Here is a 19,957-nt window from a genome sequence, read left to right on the forward strand (position 1 = left end):
ATCCTGGTTAACATTTCATAAATAATCTTTATTTGCTTTACAAATAGATTGAAAACAAAAAATAACATCTTACCTGCTTCCCGTTGAGGTTAATGAAGTGTTCTTGGGTCACTCTCTCAACAGAAATTTCATCCTCGAAAGACAAGAATCCAAAACCTACAAAAAAATTACAATTTTAATTAAATATCATAACATCAAATTTGTCATTTAATTAATTATCAGCACTCTGAAACATCATTCTTCACTGTAAGAATACCTACTATACGATGTCCATGAGCGACGGTAATCACTTACCATTGAATGGGCCGCCGCATCGTCCGTCTTCGTAAGCGTTAAAAAATACAAAATATTATTTTACAGCACGTGAGCGGGTTAATTTTCCGTATATAAAAAGCTAGAAACATTGTACATGTTGTTACTAACTTGATAGATATTATTAATGAAACGAAATTATGAAACTTAATTTTTACAAACTCCATCAAATTGACTTGAATATTTGAGTGTGTTTCAAGGACCAATGACAATACAATAATTTTATTACATCGACCTAAAATCCTATAATGGAATAATAAAAATTTAAAAAAAATATGTGAATTAATTGTCATATACTTTCATGACAGTATGTTATTAATTAAAGAATATTTTTTTGTTTTCAAAACACATTCCTATTTGAGTGTAATAACATCATCCAGCCTTTTTTTACAAGATTCCAACATGCGATCAGGTTTCGACGTTAAGAAAGTTGTTAAAATGCAAAAGAGATGTTAAGTGTATGGCTTTTCTATGGATTTCAGGAGCTCCATATTGTCAGAGGTCAGAGAAACAGCTAAACCAGTAAAAGTAAGAAAAACTTCTACTAGTAAAATATTCAACGTAACTCTCACATGCTCACAATACACATGACAATATGATGATTAGGGTAAAAAAATTTTTTACTAAGCTAATGAGGGAGTCCTCTTTTTATTAGTTTATTATAAATCAAATATTTAGTATTAACTGAATACAGCCTGTAAATTCAACAAAAAGTTATTCCGAATAACTGTGCTGAATAAGAAGAATTTTGGATTTAATGAATTTACAGCCTGAAAGTCTTCACAATGATAACAAATCATATAGAAATTTAAGACAAATGTTTTACTAAATTTGGGTTTGCAGCTATCAAACTACGTTTATTTGTCGCAGACATATTAGGCCTATAGTTCACATGAACAACAGGTATATGCTCGTCTGCATCTTAATGTTCCACAAACATCTGAACGTACCAACTACAGTTTAGCAGAGGGCACTGCCTGGATGTGGAATACCTACTTATGGTAATAGACAAATATTGTATTGAACATTGAAAATGATTACTTTATTAAAAAAAAACCTTTAATTGCTTAGTAAATAATTATTTTACACTGATTAGTAAAATAAGCAAATGATAAATACATACAATTGATAACACAATGTCAATTTTGAATTCTATCTGTCAAACAACTAAATTACCCTGAATAATATCAGTTTGGTTAGTTTCTTACCCCTAGACTTTTTCTTCTCTTGATCATACATAATGACCACCTCCATGACCTTCCCATAGCGTCCGAAAAATACCCTGAGATCGGTTTCGGTAACGTTCGATGGCAGCCCGCCAAGGAACACCTTAGGGTATCCACCGCCACGTTTCGGTTTTTGAAGAGTGCGAGGATTGCACGGCTTAGGGTCGATGGTCCTGGTGACAATAATACAAATAATTAACATTTTACAGTATAATCAAGAAAAACGTGTTTTTTGTGCATACACAGAACTCATTAAGTTATAGTATTTTTTATAAATGACTTTCAGATTTTAACAGGTGAACTTTAATAAACCTTGCTCTTAATACATCCATTGACATTTACATTCCAGTTTATCATTTATCAAGGCTCAAAAAGTAAATAAAATAAGTTGTTTCATTCATACAGATTTGACTTTTTTTTTTTTTTTTTTTTTTTTTATTGCCTTTGTAGGCAGACGAGCCTACGGCCCACCTGATGGTAAGTGGTCACCGTCGCTCATGGACGTCAGCAATGCCAGGGGCAGAGCCAAGCCGCTGCCTACCATAAAGAACTCTCCGCAAGCCTCGTTTGAAGAAGGACATGTCATAGCGCTCGGAAAACACCGTGGAGGGGAGTTCATTCCAAAGCCGGATGGTACGTGGCAAAAAAGATCTTTGGAAACGCACTGTCGATGAACGCAGCGGTTCCAGATAATATGGATGAACTCTGCTCCGATGGCGGGAGGTGCGATGATAAAAAGGAGATGAAGGAATCATCTCGAATAATTCCTCAGAGCATTCCCCATGGACCATGCGGTATAAAACACAGAGAGAACCGAAGTCCCTCCGTAGACCCAGAGGTTCCAAGCGATCCGCGAGAGCAGGACTATCGACCATCCGAACAGCCCGTTTCTGTATGGAGTCAAATGGAAGTAGCTGGTATTTGGGAGCCCCGGCCCAGAGGTGAGAGCAGTACTCCACGCGAGGTCGGACCTGCGCTTTATAAAGCGCAAGTCTCTGTCCAGGCGTGAAATACCGCTTCGCTCTGTTGAGAACTCCCAACATTTTAGAGGCCAATTTGGCTTTACCTTCCAAATGACTCCGAAACTGGACATCGCTCGAAATATCGACCCCCAGAATCCCGATACTCGCGGAAAGCTGCAGGGATACTCCTTGAAATTCCGGCGCCATGACAAAAGGGTCCTTCTTCGCAGTGAACGCGCAAACCTGTGTCTTCAATGGGTTGAACTGAACTGAATTCAGTTCACCCCACTTGGAGACCCGCCCCAGAGAGTTCTCCACTTCAGACACAAGTTTTAATCGCCTCTCGTGTACAACGCTTCGAGAGAGACTCTGATGGCCGATATATCGCGCATCCCCCGTGCTGTCATCCGCATAGCAATGCATGCCATCAATAGATAGCATGTCATTGATATGCAGTATGAAAAGCGTGGGGGAGAGCACCGAACCTTGTGGAACACCAGCGTTGATGGTCATGGTATCGGAGCAGCAGCCGTCGACGACAACTGCGATGCTCCGTCCATCCAAAAAGCTAGCGATCCACTTGCAGAGTCCCTCAGGGATCCCGTATGCTGGAAGCTTCGATAGAAGTGCCCTATGCCAGACCCTGTCGAAGGCCTTCGCGATGTCAAGGCTCACAGCGAGAGCCTCGCCCTTGCTTTCCAAGGCTTCAGCCCATTTATGTGTGAGGTATACAAGAAGATCGCCAGCTGAGCGACCATGACGGAAACCGTACTGCCGGTCACTGATCAGCTGGCGATCCTCAAGATACTTAAGAAGTTGGATGTTTATGATTCGCTCCATCACCTTGGAAAGCAAGGAAGTTATCGCGATAGGTCTGTAATTCGAGGGGTCCGACCGGTCACCCTTCTTGGGGATGGGGTGGACATGAGCAGTCTTCCATGAAGACGGAACCCTGTTCGTATTGTACGAGAGGCGATATAGACGCGTTAGCGCGGGTGTCAATTCAGGGGCGCATGTTTTTAGAACCACTGCGGGGATGCAATCTGGCCCACTCGACTTATGGACATCAAGAAGCCGAAGCTCCTGCCTGACTGCACGCTGTGTGATGCGAATCTCAGGCATGGAGCTGTCACACCGGGAGATGTTGGGCGGCGTGGCTCCTCCGTCATCCAAAGTCGAGTATGAGGCAAAGAGCTTGACCAGAAGGTCAGCCTTCTCCTTCGCACTATGAGCCAGACTGTCATTGGACTTACGCAGTGGTGGAAGGCTAGACCTGCAGAAGTTACCTTCTGCAGCCTTAGCTAGCGACCAGAAAGCACGGCTCCCAGAGGGATAGCTATTCAGTCGCTCGCCAATTCTGGCAACGTGCTCCGACTTCGCTTTGGCAATAACCCTCTTATAGGACCTAGAGGCGGCGTTAAATTTCCGCCTTTTCTCCGAGATATCAGGATCCCGGCATCTCCTAGCAACATTAAATGCCACGTATGCAGATCGCTTGAGGCGTGCAGCATCCCTACTGGCTTTATTATACCAGGGTTTGCTGCGACCCCCAACGGGCACCTCAGAAGATGGAATGAATAATTCCATTCCCTGAAGCACCACGTCTTTAAGTCGGTCCGCACAGACGTCAGGATCATCGGAGGAAAAGCAGAGCCGCCCCCATGGGTAGGATGCGTAAAATTCACGCATTCCATCCCAGTCTGCTGACCTGTACCGCCAAACTCTTCGAAACCCGGTCGTCGTTGGACGACTAGGACGAGAGAGTGGTATGGCAGCACGGATAAGGCAGTGATCAGACGATCCAAGTGGAGCGTCGACCACCACACTGTATCCAGCTGGGTGAGTGGTCAGCAGAAGGTCCAACAAAGAAGGCTCGTGCCCCTCAATGTCTGGGACACGGGTGGGCTGTGTCACCAGTTGTGAGAGGCCGTAGGACAAGGCGAAATCGTAGGCAGCCCGACCCGGGAGGTCAGTGGTTCTGGACCCCAACCACTCCTGGTGATGAGCGTTAAAGTCACCAAGGACCACCACCTCCGCAGATGGGTACTGCTCAAGCACGCGGTCAGTCCCCTCTTGTACATGCTCAAACAGAGCTGACCCCGCATCACTGCTGTGAGACCTGTACAGGCAAGCGTAGACTCTGGTACAGCCCCCATAGTCCACGCGTAGCCACAAGAGGGACAGGTCCCGTTGCTCGAGGCCCCGAAGCCGACGACAGCAGACATCCTCCCGGATAAACACGCAGACCCCGGCTTTACGCAGGAAGGTGTGCTCCAATGCGTAGCCGGGGTATCCGAGGTACGACGTATCGTCCGGGGACGGGGACTATTCGCACAGAGTACTAGTCATACGTTTTGAATAGAGACAGGGATACTGTATGCTTGAGTCTTAAGTCTCACATCTAAAAGTGGGTGGTAGTAGGCTTTATTCACGTTGAGTTGTCTATGGGACTGAGGTAGCCACTGAAGACAAGGTGGACCCTGGAGCTTGTTTTGTTTTAATTATTATTTTCATAGATGGGTAAACCACATAAGGAATGAGTGTATCAGAGGAAGTGTGAAAGTAGCCTCGGTAATTAACAAATTAAAGAGCTGACAGTTAGCTTGGTATGGACATGTAATGTGTAGAGAGAAGATGCATGTGGCTAGGAGATGTATGGAAGCGTAGCGCAAGGAAGAGGGGGAAGAGGTCGACCGGAAGAAGACATGAATGCAGTAAGTGAATGACGATATAAAAGAGAGTGTTGAGATGACGGCTGATAGAAGAGAAAAATTAGCTGTGCTGACCCCACCAAGTGGGATAAGGTGGAGAAAAAGAGGAGATGGGTAATCCACTAATCCACATCACGGGACCCCCTACACGCAATTAATAACTCTTTTAAGCGCATATGCATTAAGAATAACAATATTCCAAGACGGTTGAGTCTGTTTGTGCAATTGATAACTAAGATAGGCTACAATACTCTTTCTGTACAGTAACGTATGACGAACATGAATACATAAAACCCCGAATGTTCCATGATATTAATAAATTCAAACAGCATTTTGCAACTATTAAATCGTTGGAAAGAGACGTTATTTCGAAACCAACTATGCCGTGGAATTTTCCCAAAAAACATAACCCTTTTGGCGAACCAAAGCCACAATCTTCTATGAAATTCGAACCGTTCGAATTTGATGAAATTACGAATTTCAAGCCAGACGACGATAGAACAAAAATTAGCACTTGCTGGTTATGTCTAAGTCGAGAATGATTTCCGTATGACAGCTATACAGCATGATATGTGTTCAAATTATAACTTTGTTAAACATGTTGTAAAGTAGATTTGTTATAAAATAAATATAGCAACCACAAGATAGTTTATTTGATAATTAAGTCTATTCGGTCTGGTAGATCGTTTTGGAGCTCAGGCTTCTATGTATCAAAGTCCTCTCTAATTCTGTCCCGAAAATTATCATGCCTTTTAATTTGTATGGTAGAAGTAGAAGCCGCTATTCTTTGATCAAGAATACGATCTCCCGTCTCAACGTGGACCGCACTCAGTAAGCATTTAATACTAAGCTCGCTGTTAAACTACACGAAGTCTAATACACCAAAAAATATTTGGTAGAAAATAAAAAAAATCCAAAAAACTTGTTGAAAACATACAAGTTTCACTGATTGCGTATCGCGTCCAAATCTACGGTTACGCGTGGGTGGGACGAGGATTAATTATTTTAATAAATACATTTTGAACAGTCTCTACGAAGCATCGTATCGGCGCCATAACAGTATTTTTACCGAAAAACAGAAGAGAGATACAAAAGACGGCTGTATGATTTTCGACTTTTCCCTTTTCGTTTCACATAATATAATAATGAGACACGCCATTTCTATGTGAAAATTTAACGGTACAACTACAGACGCGTACGTTAAGCGATAAAGATTGTGATAAGTTGCAGTTATCAGATATTATTTTTAAATAAATACAGTAATTTTCGATAAGTGTGGTTTCCTACTGCGGGCGCGAACTCGATTTTTAGAAGCTATTTATTTAAAATTTAGCTATTGCAGTATATATGATTATACTTACATTTACGATATTATCTGGACGTTTTTTTACTGAGGTTTTATTATTTCTAAAGTTCTAATGCTTTACAATTTTCGCTGTCACGAACGACAAGTTGAGACGAGTAAAAACGCCACAATATAAAGCGTAAAAGTAAGTTTAATTTTATCTGACTCGTGAACAAAAAAAATAAAATCAATATGGTAGGTAGTCAGCATGTATGCATCGAATAATCTTTTTTTTAATACGCGCCCTCACTACTAAACCTGAATTATTGATTATTGTTAGAAATAGATCAGAATAGTAGTAAAAACAATACAATAAAAACAAAAAGACAGTGGTCACTCATTTCTTTAGCAGCAAGAGAGAAGCCAACTTCGAATAAAGTCTTGACTACAGTATGACGTCACAAAAAGCAACGTGATAAAGTAAAGACACAATAGAACTTCATAAGGCAAAAGGAACATGCTCCGAATGAATACTGGCGTTGGTCACGTTTTGTACACGTGTTCTTTTAAGAAAATAAACATGTGAGGAGTTGAACAGTTATAAAGATATTTGTTTTTTTTTAATAATTTTTAAATTCACCATGGCTAGAACAGTATTTTGGAATGATGCAAAAACTACAATTATCCTTCAAGGTAATAAATAGGACTTCAACTAAGATACATATTGTGTACATTAATATTATACTACTTTTAATACAACAAAGGTCAGCTTATAAAACCGTGAAAAACATTTACGAACATTGAACACTGAATCTTCATCACAATGTTAATTTAATTATAAAAAAATCTAATAACGAAATGGCAACGTACGACACAAAAAAAATCGTATCGTTTTTAGAATAGGAAAAATACATTTCAATAAATTAAATACACACTAACTACGTAATAACGTTTTTTTTCTTCGAAGTAAACATCAATGAGTAGACTATATAGCTGTATCATTCAACAACTAGCAGTTTATTACCCCCGTGTCACGTGACTGTTACGTACTGAACGTTTGGCCAATGTTGGCACAAATTCAAACAATAGCGGTTTTGTGTCGAATCGCGCACAGCGGTTCTTATGAGTTATTCTAAATATCTAATGGATCGAGATGTATGACACAAGCGACATCATTATTTTCCATCTTAAGTTGAACGAAAACGATTGTTGACTACTGTTTTGATAATCATATCAATCAAGTTCAGGTACTTTGCCTGTAACAGACTACCCATTCTCTGCTCAACACAATTCCCTACCGCGAATCACTAGATAGATAATGTTTGATGTAAAATAGTTTTTAATTGTTATTATTTATTGCTTAGATGGGTGGACGAACTCACAGCCCACCTGGTGTTAAGTGGTTACTGGAGCCTATAGCCATCTACAATGTAAATGCGCCACCCACCTTGAGATAGAAGTTCTAAGGTCTCAAGTATAGTGACAACGGCTGCCCCGCCCTTCAAATCGAAAGGCAGATCTGCTTCTCGGCAGAAATAGGCAGGGCGGTGATACCTACTCGGCGGGCTCACAAGAGGTCCTATCACCAACTCCTATTATTAGTTCAGACCATTAGACTCGGAAAAACGATATATAATGAAGCACTAGCGATTAGGCTTTACAATAGCATTTAATGCAAGTTTTTGGGAACCTTCCTATGCGAAAAAATCATAAAATTTTCATAGTGAAGACCATTTTATAGAAAGACATCGTAAACAAACGGATAACTTAAAAGTTGTAGTTATGCACAGAAAAACTTAAATTGTAACTTTGTCTTTATGTAGCTTTTCAGTGCCCCTAGTGAAATTTTATTAATGTCACAAATGAATTAACTATAGCAAAATTATCAGAAAACTTATCTATCTGATGACGAAAAACCATTTGAATAAACACAGATTAGAATTTTGTACTTCTCACAAGAAACGCCTGCTATATTTTTGTAACTGTCGCAGACATATTAGACTTGTAGCCATGGAGTTAATAAGTACCTACAACTGGAGTGCTGTCTAATGCCGAGAAATCGGTCTCGAAAGAGAATACTTTTTGGTCGCGGTGTCCTTGTCTAATGTGGTGACCATATATAATTTAATTATAGGACAAAATTATACACATGCATCAGTTTTGAATTTACCTTAAGTAATTCTGTGTAACCCTATGTAAATACAAAACACGTGCTTGCAACCTTTTATTTATGTAAATTCAATTCTAAACATTGCTTCGTCGTCATGGTGACTTTTTTTCGACGGTTTTTTTTGGAAATTGCTGCGTTGTCGAAAATCTAGCACTGAGTTTTATTACAAACATCATTACCTCAGTTCTATTACTTAAACTTCCTCAAACTCATGTTTAACGTCCGAATACTCAACCGCGACTTAAATAATATATTATGTTGAACTTAATTACGCAATTCCTACTTTAATGTACTGGCTAAGTGGGCCGTGCAAATTAATATTTGACACACTGAGTGAGACACTGCAACACACATGGTCTGCGCGTATCGGGTGCTCTTTTCCTACATTCACATCTTCAATTGATTTAAAATTGCTTGTATTTTTACTTCTGTGCTATTTTCATGACACGTGTATATTAAGTCTACTAGTTACATTTTAGGAGATAAAACACAATGGGTAATAAAATGAAATGAAATGAAATTCATTTATTTGTTATATGTAGACAATTAAATAACTCTTAAATGACAAGTCAATACACATAACACGATACACATAGTACTTGATCTCTATTTACAAAATATTGGTTATACATATTATTATTATTAAGTTCAGTTAATTTTCTGTAGTCTTATAATATAACTTTTCCTCTATTTTAAGTAAATTCTTTTTTTTCAACGAAATACATAATTTATTTTAATCAATATCTAAGTGGACCATGAGTATCATTAAAATTTCGCAATTTAAATTTCAATTCAATTAAAAATCGCCATTTTTCTTTAATAAATCTAAAATCGACTTTATATTTACAATCACTATTTCGCGACTTTTAAGTTTTTGTTTCAATACCTTAACATCTTGTCGTAATTTTGCTTTTCTCGGGGTATTTTTTATTTCTTGCGTTTGAGTACTTGATTCTTCTTGTTTGACCTTTATATAGGACATTTTCCAGAAATTCCAACGTCATATTTACTAGAAGATCCTACTCGTTCGCTTAACGTCAGGCAAATGATATACATGCTTGCGTGCGACGCTATTCAATACAATAAAAAAAGTTCAAAAAATACCACGTGATGGCTCTTATAATATGAAAAATACATTGCAAAATTGTAGTTTTCACGATTGTTTTTTCAAATTTAGTATATGACATAGATTAAGTACAATTTACAAGACAAATGGTATTAAATATTATAATGAGAAAAAATATCTCACATTTTAAAAATATATGCTCACACTAGTAAAAATTTATCAATGAATCTGACATATGGAAGGATATTCCACAAACTGGAGAGGATTCTCGCTTAAAACCACTTACATTAAAATTGTTCACCATGATTACACGGAAACTTTCACGATTTTCGAAAAAAAACAAGCCACAAGCTGTATCAGTGCCATTTTAACTTCGCACTACAAACGTAAATAGACGCCATTTTTCTTTTAATCCATTCATAGCTCTTTTTCGGTGATGCCAACAATTAATCTGGCTTCCCACCAAATTCAACATGAAAACCATCAGAAATCTACGTACCTACCATTAAATTTTCCATTAAACAGAGTTCTTATTAATATAGAACAATATTTTTTTTGTTAATAAGCTTTATTAATATATGATGTTCTATTAAAAATCAATATATATCATATAATCAATACTTCTTATATAATTTATTTTAATAAATTGTCATCATCAGAAACTAATTTCACCATAACTTAGTACGTTTATTTTGAACCAATTTAATTTTTGACGTTGATGGAAATTCTAAATTCTCGCAACATTTTCTAGTTAAGTTTAAGTCACATCGTTTAAATAATATGTATTTAGATATATTATTGTCATAAAACATTTAAAATCCTGTAAAGTGGATTGATTTTAACCTTTTCGAGAATTTTCAACAACACCCAAGCTACTAAAAAATCCACTAACCACTAAAAGCCATTTTTGATAACTAAGACGGGGGTCCAAATTCCTAGATTTTATGGAAAATCCTCTAAGCTAGCAACACTGCTTTTTGTTTGTAAAATGTGCGAGAGGGACACCACCACTTAATAATCATTCTCTTTTCAGACCGTTTTTCCTTACATCTTTTGCTATTTAAAAATAAACTTTAAACCATAGAGATAAAGTATATTTTTAGTTTTTATGTCAAACGAAGTAAGCACTCCAGTTAGAATAGTAACTCTATGCTTGTAGCTCACAGGAATAACAAGCATATGCTCATCTGCATGTTAATGTACCACAAACATCTGAACGTACCAAATGCAATTCAGCATAGGGCACTGCCTGGATGTGGAATATCTTCTATTATTATTAAACTAATTGCTGGTCAACCTCTGGTTCCTTTGTTCACTTTAGAGATATCAGGGAAAGTTTTTTAAGATGATTCACTTTTACAGGTTATCTTGAAGCGAACTCAAGTTTGTAATTTGCGTTTTATATAAGAATCAGGCAAGTGTGCATTGAACCATATAACGTTTTTTTTTGTTCGCTTAATGTAATTAATAAGTAACCTAAATTTCAACTTATCTACATATCTTGTTTAAAAAAACAGTCATATTATTTATTAAATTTATGAAATTTATAATCGAAATTATCACAGCAGTTTCGTTCAAAAGTAGAGTACAGAGGCGGGATACTTAATTAGCTTAAAACGGCATAATTATCTAACCTCTAATGAATACACGATATTTAGAAACCGCATTCACGTTTGAGACATCTAATGACTTCCTTCCCGGGTTTCCGATAACTATAATACTTCCCTTTCACTTGTCATTTTCGAATGTTACGGATCTTCGAAATCTAGCCATTGAGTTACTAAAGCCGTTTACCACAAGTTAAGAAAATTATATCTACGCTCAGTCTGTTCGGACTTTGAAGCTTCAGTTACAAAACAATTCTATAACACAGTTCCGTTCAATAACAGAATTGAATTTCCTTGACAGAAAGGAAAAAAAATTACCTTCTTTCCTACTCCTGTATTAAAATATACAAACAACAACAAGTATGAAATAATACATATTCAAAAACATCAGACTCACACAGCAGAATAAAAAATATTGAGCTTTTGATAGTGCAATGGACAAAAGTAGAGAAAGACTGAGAATATTATGAAAGAGAAAAAAACATGAAGTTTTGAGATCAGCAAAAATTCAGTAGCATTGGTTAAAAAATATTTCAATTTCAATAACTGGGTCAATCTAATAAAATTCCGCATTTCGATAATTTCTTTAGAAACATATTTTTACTATAACAAAAACAGGAAATGACTTTTCAAATCTGTGTCAGTTGATGAGACTCTGATCCACTCATACATTTCATATTATTGAATTACACACATTAACAAAAGGTTGTGATTGTATCCCATCTATCTTGAGACTCAATACTCTTTATTCGTTTATTGATGGGCAGATCACATCTCTAATACACTCGCAGAGTTATCAGAACCTCACAATATGAAGTCCAATGTCCTACCCTTCAAACTGCTGTATTAAATTATGAGATTTATTTCACAATGCTTCTGTATGAAGTAGTAATTAATCAAAATTATTGAAATATACTTTTTACACACCTGCCATCAAGTTGATGAGGTCCATTCTGTAGCACGAGGTTGACCAGTGAAGGATCAGCAAATGTCACGAAACCAAAGCCCCTCGAACGTCCTGACTCGCTATTCTTCATGACGACACAGTCGATCACTTCGCCATAACGTGAGAAATAGCGTTGCAAGTTCTCTTGGGATGTTTCCCATGATAGTCCTCCAACAAATAGTTTTCTGTTTAACAAACACATACTTTTAGATTCACACTTTTCACTCATTTGTATTTGTTGAACATTATTACATTTATTATGAATGAAACTTTAATGATGATTTATTTTTTACCAATTAATTAATGTACTACTCAATTTAGGCAATAAACACAAGTCCAACTGCCTTCTTAATTACATGTATTTACCAAATGTTACATTAATAACCACTAGTAATACAATTTACTTAATCTACTTCAAATCATCTCTTTAGTTGTGTAAAACTAATGACTTTAGATGATTTTAGAATTTAGAGGTTGTTTGGAATTTTAGCAGTCTAAGAAACCTGCATGAGTTTCAAACTGGGACAGCTAATATATATTGGAATTAAGAGTTCAACTTCAGTGTCTTAAGACAAGACATATTATAATATCTAAACATGTAATACCAAAAGGACTAAACAACACGGGCTATCTATTTAGTATAAAGAAAATGCAATTTCTGACAAATGGAGGTGATCTCTTTAGAAGCCATAAGCCCCAGGAAAAGAAAAAAGTAGTGAAGCCAAATTCTTATTCTTTCAATATTTTTAATGATACTTAAAATGTATGTATGCCCTAAAAACCTACATAGTCATTTGCTGTCTGTAGAACATATTCAAGTATTATTTGCCAATGATAAGAAATTTACAAAGGCCACCAAAGGTATTTAAATTCTGTTCTTATGGAATTAAAGCTCTGGCCAAATACTTATTTTATAAGTAATACTCTTAGGTGTGAACACAAACTTATTTTAGTTTAAATTTAAGTTTGAACTATTTATTTAAGCTGTTTGTTAGTTGTCTTGTTTTATAAGTTTGTCTGTAAATCTCAGTAAACTATATTTTTGTTCTGTACTATATTTTACTGATGCAAATTAATACACTGAATATTTTTTAAGATGTCTAATAATTATTCAGAGTAAAGTGTTAATAATTTTGTATAGAGTAATTTAAAAAAAATTCTTAAGGCATCAGTAACTTATTTTATTGGTTTAAATGGGAAACGAAATTACTCACGAAAATTACGTATATCATAATATAATAATACATCAAGAGAGGGCTTAAAATATTAAAAAAGAAAGATGAAAAACATGATAATGGAAAATTTGCTTTTATTTAATGGTAATTTTATTTATATTGTAATTAAAGTAATATGTATATACTTGAACAGAATAGTTTTCGCAATTAACGTTCAAGCTGCTCCATGATTACTTTGCACATTTACAAAGTGAAAGTAACATTCACTTCGGCTGCAAATTTTCCATAGAATTAAATTACTTATTATAGCACTACTGCAAATAGTGACATCTCTAACAATGCTAATTATTGGCTATAAGGCATACTTTCAAAATAATTTATATACATTATAATTCTTTAAACTGGCCTTTCTAAGAATATCTTTATTAAAATTTTGCACACTGCGTTATTTTTCAATGCGTGTGAATTTATCAATCCGCTCTTTTCGAAACTGTCCGTAAAGCAAGGTACGAACGACTATCCTATTGACGTCCGCGTGAATGAATTTCCGTACACGTGAATTACTATTGTGAAGTTTCGGCAAGTTTAAGAGGCGCGAAAATGCCATGCATCAGGGTTGAAGGGAAAAATATTTATTAACCAAACTCGATCCGAATTACCATATGCAAATGAATCAGCACGTTTTGCTTGTTGTAGGTAACTGAGATTGGACTACGCGGCACTTCGATCATTGATCTAATAACCTCATTACTTGATCGCATCACTGAAACACAGCCTCAAGACTCAAATTATCCCCATGGATCCGAAAAATGTCCGTTCACCGATAAGAGAAAGCATCCATTAGTCACAGAACAGATTAAATTTACAGGAAAGTGACGCTTCCACATCATTTATTTGATGTGTTTCGTTTCACATAATTTTAGCAAACAAACGTGTTTTTGGATAGGTTTGTAAGTGTATATTTTCACGGGAAAGTAATAGCTGCCATGACCAAACCACGCAACACAGCAAGGCTTGGGGTCGGTGGCCGCAAGCCGGTATTAAGTAAAAGGATAAATGAAGCTTAACAGACAATAATTATATGTACATTGAAGTCGCCGGAGCAAGTACAGAAATCATAGCGATTTCAATTCCAGCTGACACTGAGATGGGCACGTCACTTAGCCTAGCAAGCCTCGTTGGCTTTCCGTGAAATGCGACACACCAAGCGACATGCCTGTTTGACCTATTATAGTTGGCACTTTAAAACTTGCCGAAACTCCGATTTTAAATAATTGAAATACAAACTTACCCCTTCTCATCATCGTCCATGTCTGGATTCATACGCATACCTTACTACTAATTAAAAATAAAGGTTGGCACCGGTAAAGACACCCAAACCACACAAGCACAGACCCACACGAGTGATTATGATGGCGGACCAACCACTTCCGCTTTCTCAAAAAAGTAATGGAAAGAGGAAGTAGCTTGATACTCTCCTTTTTAAATTGTAGTTTGTTTAATATGAAATATTGTTTTTATTTAGAAGAAAAACCACATAAATTATTAGGTATTATATTTTTTTTATTATATTAATATTCTTGTAACTTAAGGTGAATCAAATTATTTAAAATAAGATATTAATCGTTGATTGAAGTTTTCTATTGCCTTCGCCAGGTGTCTCTACATGCATAACACGAATGTTGCCAGAAATTAGAAAACTTTAAAAAAGGCGCAATTCCCGCATTTCTTCTTTGATTCATTGTAAACTTGAGTACATATAAGGTACATATAATGTAGTCATGTGGTCATGGTCGTGGGCTTTTTTTCTACATTTTAATGATAACGATGTCGCAGTGGTTGAAGTACTTGCTTCTACTAAATATATATTTAAAAACACACATTTCTTTCATTCTTTATTAAAATAAATTACATTGGTACGGATTCTTTATATCAAAAATCATGGTGTATCACAGGCACTGTTGCCACTGTCACTGGTATGCTTCCAATCAAGGAAAAATGAAATCGAAATTTTACTTTTACCTGAAAATATTCAAAAGTTAAACTCATAAATTACGATTTTAGTATGATTGGCTTCCAAAAGAACTACTGTAGTACTGTACTGTCGGTACTGATACTACATTTGTTAGATGTCCGTGCCTAGTGCTTAAGTAAAATAAATATCACTTTAATATATTAAGTACCTATACCTAGCAATTAAGATTACAATGTTTTTCCTTATGTGCTGTATTTTTTTATGATTCAGCAAATAATATTACGGCTTAGTTTACAAAAAATATAAATGTGGTTTATCTGTCTGACAAAGTCCTAAATCCATAAGAAGAGGTAGGATGATATTGTTCTGGACACAGACACAATTCAATTGTTTGGTTATAATAATCAGTTAGGCCTATAAATTACATAACCAATATTGTCTCGGATTTATTATTACATTATATACATTCTGCACAATAAAAACACAATGACATTTAATTTATATAGCTTCAATTCGATGTGTATTTGAGCAATTTTGGTCTAATTTCTGCATCCCGCGTATTTTATAAGTGATACAGGACTGTCGGAAAATCTTAATAGCTGTTCAAATCAATAATATTATTACCCTGAACTCATATGAAATGTTAACCATCGCACCAAGCGAGTGAATAGTAGAAGGGCATAATGATGGCATTTCTATTTTTAAGTTACAGATCTCGACTAAAGCATTCGCAAATTTCTTATTTTCCGCTTTACACATTGTCTTCTCCTCCTCCGCATATCCTGTCTGGACTTCGTACCTTAGTTTCTGAAATACGTTTTCATATAAAGCAACTAAGTAATTTATGAACGAATAAGTTTCTAATTTTATTTCTGAACGACTTAGGTAAATCTATTAAAATTTTTGATAATTTGCTTTTGTATTTTATGAAATAGTTCATAATTACTGAATAACACCTGATTTACTTACTGAATTAATTACTGAACTACACATATGACAAATATATTTTTTTAGTTGAACACATTTTAGTTTGAACAATAAATACATCACTACAATAACAGATAGGTAATATTCCTAAAACTACTCAGCAAATTTTCCCGAAAAAATTGTTGGCATGTTTTCAGAAGTTTCCAATTATGATTGAAAGATGTCGCTGTACAATGTATGAATCAGTTTACTCACTGCCTATTTGACCTCTCGCTTTTGCAAATAATATATTAAGTGTATAATCTATGCAAATAATCCTTACATCATACAATGATGAATACGAGCGGTGCACATTTATTCAAGTTCCACAATGTTCGGATCTATTGCAAAGTATAAAATGCGTAGTGTCTACAGGCGCAATTCGTGTACATCCCGAAAATGTACGAAAGTCAAATAAATCCCATGATAAATTGGTCCCCATACGATACACTGTTACGGTAAAGCGTTATCGACCACTTGATAACCAACCTTTTTTGTTGAACATTTTCTCCAGAATTTAAACATCGGCGAATGCTCTAGATCGGTGTTTCCCAACGTGGGCCCCACGCCCCACAAGGGGGCAATTTGATTACTCACTATGTTTGACTGATACTGTCATTACTGTGTACCGATATTACTCACTGTGTTTTGATAACAATCTCATAATGATTTCTTCCTAAAGCGTATCATTTATATTTCTTAAATGAACAAACCATTTTTTTAATGTTGAAAATTATGTATGGGGGGATTAAAAATTTTAGAAATGTTACAGTGGGGAGGTGCCTAGAAAAGGTTGGGAAGCGCTGGTCTAGATTGTAACGGATTGTTTTAAAAAATTTAAATGTTGGTTTTACCTGTATTAATGCAACTGTTAATTTACTAATTTTTACTTTTCTACTATTGTTTAATATGATCTCAAATGGGACAGTCTGTTTGGATGCGAATGCCCTATAGGTTTTCACAGAAACCGAGAATTTTCCTGAAGTCCTAAATGCTTTTACGAAGTCGTGGATCGATGTTATCTGAAAAAGAAAATAACGATTATCTTTATTTCTCAAACAAAAGGAATTAATTAATTTTAGGCTGTTCGGCTATTACTAATATTATTTTTTAGGGTGGAGGGTTGCCCAGAAGCTTCACCAGGACAGGGGGTGAGCACGGCTCCTGACTGCTACTACCCGGCTATTATTTTGATATTCTGTCCGAGCTTTGCTAAGGATCTTCTTCACAGGTGCAATAAACAATTTGTTGAAACAAAATTATGAGTTGGATAACTACAATAATATTTCGATAAATAATTATAATAGCGGTAGCCATCATAGAAATTCAGCAAAAACCTGAATCACGCTAACAACTTTTAAAGATAAGGTTACTTTTACTTTAAAAGTTCCGAACAGACCAAATTTGGATCGTCGAAAAAAGGCTCGTTAGAAAACCACCCTCTTTCCTTTATATTAACTACACACGAAGATTTTGAAATAAAGATCGGGGGTATTGTAATCGAATTATAATACTACCTACTCGTTGACCAAATAACAGGTAATAAAAAAAAGCATTTATTTCAATTGCGTCATTTTTAAATAGGAAACAGCTTTCCCATCTTGCAGTTAACAGTGTAAAGCCCATAGTAATTAAGGATTACATTGTGAATTCTACCTTGAGCCGTAAAGATGGTTGTTTTTTTTTTTCAAAACCGGAAAAAATGATGTACATATCTTCTCAGAAATAAGTAGAGCAGTGATTTGGATTTGTATCGATTTAAAATAAGCCGATCTTGGTGTAATTGAGATCGAATCCGGGTCAGAGCTAGGTAAAATTTGAAGAGCTGCTCTTACGGATAATTCGCAAATACCAATAGTAATAATCCTAATAGACAGTAGTATTCAACGCGAATACTTCTTTTGTTATTATACATTTAACCGGAGAGTCATTGCCACGAGTATAAAGTAATTGAAATGAAGCACAGAAAAGTAAAACAACTGTTTTTTTTTAATATAACATTATTGACAACTAATGTAACAAACAAACCCACCATCATTTCCTCCAAATGATTCAAGTTGACATTTTCCAGAATTCGCAGAGGAACGTTCTTTCTTACTTTGACCGCAGGTTTGCTTTTAATTTTAATACAATAGTGCACTTTAGCAATCTTGCTTTCGAAACTAGATGGTAAATCTAAGGGGAGAGCGAAGTGGAAAGGGTAAGTGTAGATACCCGGTCTAATCTTTTTACCTGCGAAGTAAACACACAAGCTCAATTTAAGACAGAGATAATTTATAAGTTAATGTTTTCCAGCCAATGAATTTGGAAATATGTATTATAATTTGATTCGACATATTCAACATTGTGGAGAGATTTTTTTTATTTTTTAAAGAATGATAAGCTCAGAAATACAGTCGCTCATTAATATTAAAATATTTATAAAAGTGGGCTTTTCCCCAAGACTTCGAACCTGATGGAGATGCATCATTCGAACTATTGCATCTTGCCCGTTACGCCACAGGCGTCTAATAATTCTTCACCTCGTTATCTTGATATTCTAGTTAGAAGGTACTAAAGTTTACTTTATCTGCTGTTTTATGCCAACATTTTAAAATTTTCCCCTATTATATTTCCAGTATCTAAAGCCGATTTGTTTATTTAATAATTAAGTCAAAATCATCTATTTGTGCTGCAAATAAAATTTATGAACGAATGCTAAATGTAATAATAATTTAAAAACCGACACTAAAGCAGTTATTTAAACTTAAATCGCAAGACTATATAAGTATTACTTACCACTAATTATTTCACTAAAAATGTCACAAATGCTAATGCTTAATATTTTTTTCTTTTCTGAGTAAATTTTAATATATGGCATAGTGGGCATGGATCTGGTCCATTGTGCTTTGCTTATACCTATAACATGTAAATCGATTCCTGAGAAAGAAAATAAAAAATATTTAAAGTTTACGTGTTGTATAAATTAAATTCTATTTCAAGGTCAAGCGTGAAAACGTCTATAATTCAATTCGTTTAATAGGAAAATAAAATTAAGGCCTACTTTCAATTTTTTGTTCTTGGTCAAATTCTAATATCACGGTTCCGGTAACTATGTCACCAGTATAAAAACTTCCCGTAGAATCACTGTTTAATCGTACTATACAATTATCCCAAGTCATTTCAATGTTATGAAAGCAGCTAGCTTAGTCATTAAGAATTGACTAAACGTCTACCATTGCTATCTTGGTTCATTTGATAAGCTTCGATAAATTACCTCAAGATAATGACTTCCAAATTTCTTATTATTTGTGGGATAATAAGTAGTTTTAATAAACAGCATTTGAAAATCAAACAACTAAAATTTGAGAAAATCTGATGATACTAAAAAACAAATCAAACCCCTCTGTAATAAATTAATAAATTAGATTATGTACTGGATCTCCCCCTTTCTGTTGTGTCGACCAATAAAATTACGTAGGTACTTACCTACATAGACCAGTTTAAGTTATTTTGAACGAATTCATTTTTATTGACATTTGACAACCTGAATTATTCCGGTGACACTGACAACAAT

General features: G+C 35.5%; 2 protein-coding genes across 12 annotated transcripts in view; both read right to left on the reverse strand.

Moving 5' to 3' along the window:
• Window positions 1–15,118, reverse strand: part of Hrp28 (hnRNPA/B-like 28) — a 31,520-nt gene extending 16,402 nt beyond the window's left edge. For 7 of the 8 annotated variants that reach the window (XM_062674532.1, XM_021347616.3, XM_021347617.3 and 4 more), the window contains exons 1-4: window positions 14,752–15,118; window positions 12,267–12,470; window positions 1,521–1,711; window positions 74–156 (exon numbers count right to left, since the gene is read on the reverse strand). In XM_062674532.1, the coding sequence (XP_062530516.1) occupies window positions 74–156; window positions 1,521–1,711; window positions 12,267–12,470; window positions 14,752–14,789 (516 nt within the window). In that variant the 5' untranslated portion in view covers window positions 14,790–15,118. The remainder of the gene's footprint in view (window positions 1–73; window positions 157–1,520; window positions 1,712–12,266; window positions 12,471–14,751) is intronic. The other variant, NM_001111354.1, reaches the window with a different exon arrangement.
• Window positions 15,119–15,342: 224 nt separating this feature from the next.
• Window positions 15,343–19,949, reverse strand: LOC101744835 (arrestin domain-containing protein 2). 4 transcript variants are annotated; one of them, XM_012689920.4, is made up of 6 exons: window positions 19,870–19,949; window positions 19,180–19,320; window positions 18,434–18,633; window positions 17,256–17,423; window positions 16,060–16,242; window positions 15,343–15,482 (listed from the first exon to the last, which is right to left on the reverse strand). In XM_012689920.4, exons 2-6 carry the CDS (start codon window positions 19,268–19,270, stop codon window positions 15,393–15,395), a joined length of 732 nt encoding a protein of 243 aa, XP_012545374.1. In that variant the 5' UTR covers window positions 19,271–19,320; window positions 19,870–19,949; the 3' UTR covers window positions 15,343–15,392. The 4 variants fall into 4 exon arrangements, 3 of the variants coding, with proteins under 3 accessions (XP_012545374.1, XP_012545373.1, XP_004925642.2); XM_012689919.4 differs by having other exon boundaries at window positions 19,658–19,871; XM_004925585.5 differs by lacking the exon at window positions 19,870–19,949 and adding an exon at window positions 19,445–19,632.
• Window positions 19,950–19,957: the final 8 nt, after the last annotated feature.

The sequence above is a fragment of the Bombyx mori genome, chromosome 21 (genome assembly GCF_030269925.1).
Source record: "Bombyx mori chromosome 21, ASM3026992v2".
Lineage (NCBI taxonomy): Eukaryota > Metazoa > Arthropoda > Insecta > Lepidoptera > Bombycidae > Bombyx > Bombyx mori.

What these genes read in the sequence shown, in the direction of transcription:
- LOC101744835 (XM_004925585.5), bottom strand. Translation starts at nt 19,562, where the DNA reads ATGACTTGGGATAATTGTATAGTACGATTAAACAGTGATTCTACGGGA. An exon ending in TTTTAGTGAAATAATTAGTG is followed by an intron (nt 18,634 to 19,179) that starts GTAAGTAATACT and finishes TTTACTTCGCAG; the next exon opens with GTAAAAAGATTAGACCGGGT. An exon ending in ATCATTTGGAGGAAATGATG is followed by an intron (nt 17,424 to 18,433) that starts GTGGGTTTGTTT and finishes TTTCTTTTTCAG; the next exon opens with ATAACATCGATCCACGACTT.